Source organism: Oryzias melastigma, linkage group LG18 (assembly GCF_002922805.2).
Source record: "Oryzias melastigma strain HK-1 linkage group LG18, ASM292280v2, whole genome shotgun sequence".
Lineage (NCBI taxonomy): Eukaryota > Metazoa > Chordata > Actinopteri > Beloniformes > Adrianichthyidae > Oryzias > Oryzias melastigma.
The window spans coordinates 15,937,532-15,947,015 of record NC_050529.1 but is presented as its reverse complement, the minus strand read 5'-3'; the positions used below and the strand labels follow the sequence as shown (position 1 = coordinate 15,947,015).

The following is a 9,484-nucleotide window of genomic DNA, read 5'->3' as shown; positions in this document are numbered from 1 at the left end:
TCTGTACTGCTTCTTAGCTGCTGTGATGGCCTTCCTCAGTCCGTACTTCGCAGCTTTGTACTCAGTCTCATTGCCGGATGTAAAAGCAGTGGAACGAGCACGTAGCATGTGACGTACCTGACCGTTTATCCAGGGTTTCTGGTTGGGAAACTTCCTGACTTGGATGGTGGGCACGATGCTCTCCACACAAGTGCTGATGTACCCAGTCACATAGTCAGCATAGTCCTGTATGCTGACAGAAGAGTCCTCCAGAGTAGCTGCAGCTTTAAACACATCCCAATCTGTGGTGGTGAAACAGTCCTGCAGTGTGTCCTCAATCTCGGGTGTCCAGAGCTGAACCGGTTTGGTGACTGGAGCTGATTGTTTGAGTCTTTGTCTGTAGGCCGGGTAAAGGAACAAAGAGATGTGGTCTGAGTGTCCGAAGTGGGGGCGGGGTGCGGCCCTGTATGCACCTTTTACATTGGTGTATACATGATCCAAGGTGTTCTTGTCACGGGTGGGGATGTTTACATGCTGGTGGTATTTGGGAAATACGGTCCGAAGATTGCACTGATTAAAGTCGCCCGCAACAATAAAAACAGCATCAGGGTGAGCCGTCTCCAGTGCGCTGATGACGTCATGGAGCATGCCGAGTGCCGCTGTAGAGTTGGCTCGTGGAGGAATGTAGACAGCGGCCAAAAACACAGCTGTAAACTCCCTTGGTAGATAATACGGGCGGCATTTGAGCATCAAAAACTCCACATCAGGCGAGCAGTGCTGATGAACAATTCGTACATCCTCACACCACGTGTTGTTGATAAACGCACACACGCCGAGGATTAGGATCAAAAAGAGGAAAATATATCCATCCATCCATTTTCCTGACCGCTTTGTCCCTTTTCGGGGTCGCGGGGGTGCCGGAGCCTATCCCGGCCACTGATGGGCGAAGGCGGGGTACACCCTGGACAGGTCGCCAGTCTGTCGCAGGGCCTCAATCACTCACACATCCACTCTCACATTCACACCTAGGGGCAATTTAGAGTCACCAATTAACCTATGAAGCATGTTTTTGGACGGTGGGAGGAAGCCGGAGTCCCCGGTGAAAACCCACGCATGCACGGGGAGAACATGCAAACTCCACACAGAAAGGTCCCAGCCGGGATTCGAACCGGGGCCTTCTCGCTGTGAGGCGAGAGCGCTAACCACTTGCGCCACCGTGCAGCCCAGGAAAATATATATATATATTAAATTTTAAATATTTACAATTCTTGTTTTTGGATAGCGTTGTGAATGTCTAATAACTATAACTTAATGAGGAAAATTTTTCATTAGAACTGTGAAGGGCAAAAGGGGTAACTTTGAACTAAATATCAAATGTTCACAGAGCCAAACTCGCAGGGCTTTTTCCAGCGATCAGGCCTTTTTGGAATTAGACATTGTAAAATCCAGCTCATATCTATCGAATGCCATACATCTCCCTCTGGCAGCGTTGTCTTATGACATTGGAAAGACAGAGTGAAAAATATTTACAAGTTTAATTTAAGGAGATGCTGCGCCTTCCATCGCAAGGAAATTTTGAAAAATAGGCCCTACACCGACTTGGACACCAGGGATATGACAATCCATGATTAGAAATTGATTTCTTTCCCTTTAACCCAAGGTTCAATTATCAAGGTTTATGTTTGATGGGAATGTAATGGTGTCTTTCTCCAAACACAGTCTGCCATAGATCCCACCGTCTCTTTCCTGTTTTCTTTTCCATCAAGTTCGATCAAGCCATAATTGATTTACTAATTGCCTTTAATTATAGAGTAAACGCATTCTTTCTAGCATGCAAGTTGGTTTATGTTTTTTTTGCTGGCTATCAGAGAAGTTAACACAGTGGATGATTAGGTTAATGACAACAGTCAGGGCTTGAATTCTCATTAGGTCCCAGTAGGCTTAAAGAAATTGAATTACCCTGTGAAAACATAATTACTTTGTGTTACATCGTTTGCAATCTTGATAACAATTACATCCAAACTATTTGCATAAATAAAACTAAATCAATCACGTATTACCTTGAAAGTTGCTCCGGACGTTGCTTTATTTTCTATTTTTTTGGAACAGATGTCAAATCCAAAGCAGAAGTTCCCCTGTTTGTAGAAAAAAAGCACCCAGAGACTTTTGCATTTATTGTGTTAAGCTGAGCACACTGCTTGCTCTGCCATCTCTAATAAATAAAACATTAAAGCGCTTCAGGGGGGAGAAGGGGCCGTCTCCTCTCCTTGCTTTGCATTTTCCCTGAATAGTCTTATAGACACTGTCTGTATGTTGACACAACACACAATCATGATCATTCTCTCTTTTTACCCTCAATTTACTGTATTTTTCGGTCTATAAGTCGCCATAGGGGATAAGTTGGAGCAGCCAAAAAATGTATAATAAAGACAGAAATATATATAGATAAGTCGCACTTTTGGGAGAAATTTATATAAGAAAATACAGGAGCAAGAACTGACTTTTTAGCACAATAATTCAGATAAACAAAGCGTAAAGAACATACTATCAAGTCAACTCTGGAGCAATTCCACCGAGGTCTGTGTAACGCCTGATTAAAGGCGGGTTTATATTTCCACACAATTCGTAATCTCTTGCGTCGCATACACAGTCATGCGGTCTCGTTCATACTAATGTTGGCTGGATTTGATTGCGACTCTCCGCTATAACTTCCAATTCGTGTTTATACTTTTCAAGCAACGCGATCGTGTCCAGCGTTTATGTTTAACACGATCAGTATCCCGCCAGACACTTGCGGCATCTGCGAGCGTGCAGGTACATGAAAGGCAGAGGAGGAAGTGATGAGTTCATCCGCTTAACACAAAGACGACAAAATTAAATTAAAAAGGGACAAACTGTATTCTCTAGTGGTGTAAGATATGAGAAAGAAGACATATTTCCAGCAACTTGCTCTGTTTTCTATCTAGTTGTCCACTCTGTCTCTCTCTGTGTGTGAAGTTTGGCATTTCATAACTTCTTAAACAAATTTTCATCATTTTCAATGTTAAAAGATATTTGTCTCGATAGTCCCATAATCTAATCACTGAAATAAGTTCAAGTTAAATGACACGAATTGATGCGATTGCACTCCTGGCGTATCATTTCAGTCGTGGGTGACATCATCAGGTGTAGCATTCTGATGTGACTGAAGCGATTCCACTTCGGTTTCCGTGTGACCACTGCAACTCGAGTGATTACGAATCGCATGGAAGTATAAACCAGCCTTAACACTGGTCTGTCCAGAGTGTCCGCTGCCTTTACACAGAAAGTAATAGAGCGTTTATGGATCAATCGGAATCTTTGCATTGCCTCTGTCATGTCTCCATCTATGTCTGTCCTTTTGCAACGTAAACTTTACACAAGTTCTATTTCCAGTTTGTTGATGCATCGATTTTGCAGCAAAAAGCAGAAGAAACGTAAAACAGGTTCAAGTTATTAAAAATAAATGAATAAAACTCTTTAAAAAAACTCAAGTTGTACTTTCAAGGTAAAAATGTTATTTTGCATTTAAGGTGATGTACCCACTTGATAACGCTTATTAATGCGCTGTTTTCTACTTCCGTCATAGTGCCATTTTTGAATGTATGAAAACATAACATTTTTTATGACTCAAAACATGCATTTTACAAGGACTCAGTGAGGACAGCCACAAGCAAAGACAGTGGGACAATAGCCTGAGTTGCACTTCTTCTGCGTAACAAATACTAATACTTACACCTATAGTGCCATCTAGTGGTTGTTTTTGTATTCTTTAAAAATCACATAAAAGTAACACCTGAGCATAAGTTGTAACTTCACCCAAACTGGAAAAAATATGACATACTCTGAAAAAGTCTACATATTTCTACTACACCTTAAACATAGACTTAATCTCACACTTTTCTGTTTTAACAAATGCATGTACATGTCTATAAACGCCTGTACACACATAGCAAGACAAAGAGTCAATAAAAGTCTGTACAATCTCCATGTGTTGTTTTTCTTTCATTGAAGATATTACTAATTTATTTCAAATTTTACTTACCAAGTGGAGAGAACTGTGTCCATTCCTGAACTTCCTGTGTTTAGTTGGGGGCCGGTCTTTAACCAAGCTCCATACAAATACACAAAAAGTGCTTCTGCAGTCAGAAGCCAGACATTCAGGTAGGAAGAAGCACATGCATAATTGAAGCGAGACGCACAAGGGCATCAGCACAAGAAGAAAAAAAAAATAGAGGGAAGAAAAACATTTACGCTGCTGCGTTTGAGCACTTCCTTTTCCCGCCTTAAAAATAAACAGCAGGATGAACAAAACGGAGGCCCAGAAAAACTCTATAAAAAATTAATGAGTGGATATGGTTCTGCTTTTTCCTGTTGGTATAGCAGCTTCAATATTGGGGTAAAGTTGACGCTTTTGCAAGGAGGCTGAAAGAGTGGTTCACGCTTGATAAGACGTGGTTTCGCATGCGAACAACTACAGCCATGTTGCTGTAACGTTCCATAATTAGCAACAAACTCAGAAAGTTACTAAAAAGTTTAGCCTTTCCTTGGAGCTGATAACTTTTGGTGTTCATTTCTGTTGTGGGGGCAGGTATTAGCATGCTAATGCATAAATTAGCATGCTAATCCTAAACTAGCAATTTACTAGCCTAGACTCAGGTTTGCCCCAGTCAAAGGATTAGTTCTTTTTATTTTACTTTGTTTTAACTTATTAGTTTATCTTTTGTTCCCATACTAAACAGTGAAGCTAACCATCATTAGAACATCATCTGCAGTTTGCTTACATGCTGTTGAAGTCAGTTTATATCTTTTGAACTTAAGTTTCCACAAAACTGTGTATTTAACTATTTTTTGTATCCACCAATCCTCAGGACTAGATCATGTAATGAGTATCCGAATACCCAAAAAATATGAGTATGAATATTTGCAGTGCTTACAAATTTAGTGGAGTGTAAGAAAATACACTAGGTTACACTCTACTAATTATTGCTATTTAGAGAATAATGTTAGATTTTAAGTACATAAACTAACCAAAACCGCACATCCTACTATTAACAGAAGTAGATAAACCTTAAAAGTAAAATGTTGATGAAACAAACTTATTTTCAAAAGCTATTGAGTGTTTTTTGTACACAAAAAGAGATACAAATGTAGTAGGTAGGAGTTGTGTGTTAGAATAGAAAAACGGAACAAAAATATGCTGAATATGAGTTTAGGAATATTACAAAGTTTGAATTAAGTTGAGTTAATTATTTAATTTCTCAGGGAAAAGACATACATATAGCAACCATTTAGACATATTTAGAACAAATATTAAGAATTGTGTTTCGTTTATCTTGATTTGTGAATCAATCACATGCGTACTGAGTCATATGAAGGGCTACCATTAAAAAAAAAAACAAATTTGCTTAGTTTACTTTTAGTTATACATTATTAATAATGAATAATGATACTCCTATGTAAGGACTTAATTATTTTAAACAAATCTCTTTACATTTTGAACTAATCACCAAATAAATCAGCAGCATTTTTAGCAAAATTAATGATCTTTGAGTTGTAGTAGGTCAGAGGTCACCTAAACTTATCTAAAGTCCATGTATCATCAACATATTTTTAAGTAGTTTTATTTTTTAAATCTATGTAAATTAAAGTGTAATTTAAAAAATAGCAACAGCTCACAAGTGAGATGCTATATTTCTGCAAAAAGATGATAATATTCTTTTTTTATAGTTTTTTTTTTTCTTAGATTATTCTTTGTTTTTTTTCATAACTTGTTTGCATTTGACACATATTTTACTTGTCATAAGTCAACCTCTGACTTGCACTAAAAGTCTAGGTAGCAATGATTCCCAAACTCTCATTTTTAGTATGAATATAAGACGAAAGAACATTTATCTCAGACTTTAAATTTTGCATGAATCAATAAAATGTTTTCCCATGAATAATTTCAACATATTTCAGGCAAATCAATAAAACACAACATTTCTGCAAAGAGTCGTGATCGCTTACCATTAATTTTTTATCCTAAGCAAAAGCACAATTCTGTGAGGTTGGAGCACCACTTTTGCTTTGTTCCCTTCTTATAGATTTGTCATTCTCGCCAGAAGGTTGTTTGCACCTTGAGAAAGATGCCATCTGTTCAGTTACAACTGAGGACACCCAGGCTGATTGCCAGAGCAGCTGACAAGCAGGAATGATGGAGGAAACTTTAAAAAGAATTGCAAGTAAACATTTAATCCATCCTTTATCAACAAATAGGGTTGTAATTCCAGAAGCAGGTTCTCTGATCTATTTTCACCATATTTTATTCATCGATGATGATGCTGCAGTCATCAACAAGCTCTTAAAAATGTGATCTCTCTGGAAGTAGCAAATAGGATCCAAGACTTTTCCATTTGAACTCAAATATTTAGATAACCCCTTAATACTAGAGCTTTAGCTCCACTGTTAGCCTTATTTAGACTAGCATAACTCTAACCGTTCAGGCAATTGATATAATTCCAGTGGATTCAGAGGTGGAGATATGATATACAACATTGTAGACTAGTGAGATGCTTATGCAACCATTAAAAAGGTTTGGTGTTGCATACGGGGGCAAACGCAGTTTTCAAAGCCGCATTTCTGTTTCAGAATCAGCTGATTCGCGTTGATCAAGTAAGTGGTCAAAAAGTAACAGTAGTTCAAAGAGCCCGTGTTGTTTCTGCGTTGATCACAAGCACCCATAAAGTGACTTGACCCTGGGTTTAAGAAAAGCCAGCATGTCAAAAAACAAGGACTCTGGGACCTCCAAAGCATCAAAAGGTGACGCCGAGGTTTCCTTAACCAAACGTCAATATGCGAAGAGTTGGGAGTGAGATGTGTTGGTTATTTAAGTGAAGCTGGAAACAATTCAGGTGTTCAAGATGAGCAAAAACCCGTGGGAATTTCGTTAATTGCGCAAATGGTTGAAGAGTTACATTAGTCCAAAAAAATGTCAACACTGGTGATAAAAAGGATTTATTTGTTGGATTTGGAACAGAGTGAAAGTAAGGACCAACCCAAAAAGAAAGTCGTGAGAGTCAGAGGTTAAAGAAGAAAAATCAGAACCAAAATAAACCACCAGTCGAATTGGCGTCCTGTCCTTTGTGCACACTTTGCTTTTATCCAATGACAGTTAAGACAAAAACGTAATAGGGTCACAATTGAAGGTTGAATGGTGTTCTGATTTTCTACAAATGTTTACATTATCTGGTGATATTAGGCGTAATAAGTAACTTTTTTTGTCTAACTACTACAACCTGCCCTATTTGACTTCAGAATTGTAAGCTAGCATGTATACAGCTGAATGACAGAAGGGGGCTTCAACGGTCCCGCCCACAACTTTGAACCAAATTTCTTATGAACTCCTGCTGCTCTCCGGAAATTATGCTCTAGATGCCTTTGATTTTGGCTAAAAACTGCATAATCATAACTAAAAGACCACTGGAAATGCTTTTACAAAGGATCGAAAGATGATTAAAGTGGGAATTTAAAAGTTTCTGGCCACGAGAATGGGACAAGACTCTTACAAAAGTCTGGATAGCAAATTCTCTTCAAGAAAAACAACAAAGCAAAGGTGACTGAAGTGTATTAATGGGGCCTCTACCCACACCTCTACAAGGCTTTATGAAACTATGAAAAAAGTATGTGCACTCCCTGTTCTATATTAATAAAATGATAGAATTGTATGTATGTTGCCAATGGGCACAATGAAAATTAGATTTTGTTTTTCTCCATTTGCTTTCAGAGTGTGTACGGTCCACAATCTTTAAAGACAACAAACATGCTGAGATGATAAAACTTTGATGGAGTCGTGCTCTGCAAACAACAACAACAAGAGGAACTGTACGCACTTGTTCATCATCGTGATGCTAAATTGTATTCCTCTGGCTCTACTGTAACTCCCCTTTTAAACTGGGAAGAGATTTGCATATATTTGCTATTCATGGATAAAGCACATTTTGCTTTTATTTTATTTTTTTCTCTCTATGTTTCTGCATTGAGTTGACATCCAAGAAGTTAAAAAAAAATGTATTTTGTAATAGATGTAGGATGGATGTGGAAATTAGCTAACCTTTTTTGACTCATTCATCATAAAATGTGATTATACAGTAAACCAATGTGCCTTCCACATAATTCACTGCCCCAACAGGGCAAAAACAGCAAATCCATTCTGTCCTGGGTCATTTAATTTTCCTAACTAGCAGCTATGAACCCGCCTTTAACACCCCAATGTACCCGTGAGGTGTTTTTGATTACATAATCCTGTTTTTTTCACCCAATTATTGTGAATATTTTCAGTATATACTGTCTAATGAAACTTTTTAGTCCCTGGGTGACTCTGACCTACTGGCTAGAGCGTGATGGGGGCTAAACGGCTCCCAGAATTGGTGCATTTTGTAACAGTGGGGAGCAGCTCCCAACCGCTGAATGTAATGCATGCTAAACATTTTGCAGACAGTGTGTAGAGATGTCATTGCAAAATCATCATAAATACTGCAGGTGAAAATGATCAACAGGAGCAGTAAGCTGTGACATGTCTTGCTTGCAGGTATATGCATCGAAAGGAAAATGATAAACTAATATTAAAAATTAGAAGAGGATTGGAAATTGCGTTTTTTGTGCTTGTGGCATTTTTCTGATTATTGATGACAAATCTAAATCTAAGGAAAATTAAGCTCAAAATTTTATTTCATGAAATCATTGTGAATCAGTAACGGAAGAAGTAAAAAGAAACTTGAAAAAGATCGTATCTGTTACATAAAAAAACAAGCTAGGTGGACCACGACTTCCTGCTTCACTTGTTGACAAAGTAGGTCCATGAACGTCTTTATTTTTCTTGTTCGAGCTGATATCTGGCTCAAAACTGTACAGCTGGACAACTCCAATAACACCATTTTTGTTGCATGGCCATGTTTGGTTGGGGTTGTGAGGGGCTGTAAGCTAGCCAGAGAGAGTGTAAACAGAGAGCTCCCAGCAACAGTGAAAGGAAGAGGGGACGGGATTGTTCTCCCCACCACTTTCTGATGAACTTCTGCCGCTCTGCAAAAAGCTTCTACATTAGAAATGGAGATAGAGCATTTTGAATGAGGGGGTCGAAGGGGGGCAGAAGACTTTAGAAGGTTGCAAATGAAAAAAGCCGAGTGGATGGCCATAACAAGTCAAAAATAGTAATTTAAAAAAATGTTTTACTGCAGCAAATCATTTGAGGGGCTAAAGATTTCAGTTAAAAACATTGCTTTTGATATTTTTGCCATGCTTACACTGTAAAACATTTTTTGTTGTTTTTAGTGGAATAATTCTGGCAGCTGGGGTTACCAGAGAAATTAAAAAATAAAAAAAAGTTAATCAATTTACAGTGGCAGCTGCCCTACCAAAAAGGGGGCCATAACATATGAAACCAGACACCAAGAGTATGAAGAACACAGTTCTATTAAAGAAAAGAAAAAAGAAAAAAACTGTCATGTAA

At 38.3% G+C, this 9,484-nt stretch overlaps 1 protein-coding gene across 1 annotated transcript; it reads right to left on the bottom strand.

The window, feature by feature from the left end:
* Positions 1-182: 182 nt before the first annotated feature.
* On the bottom strand, positions 183-808 carry LOC112155633 (the record flags this gene model as incomplete). Its single annotated transcript, XM_024287363.1, is given in 1 exon segment — positions 183-808. A coding segment is annotated over 1 exon segment (547 nt), but the record flags the coding sequence as incomplete, so codon positions are not given.
* Between the last annotated feature and the right edge of the window lie 8,676 nt (positions 809-9,484).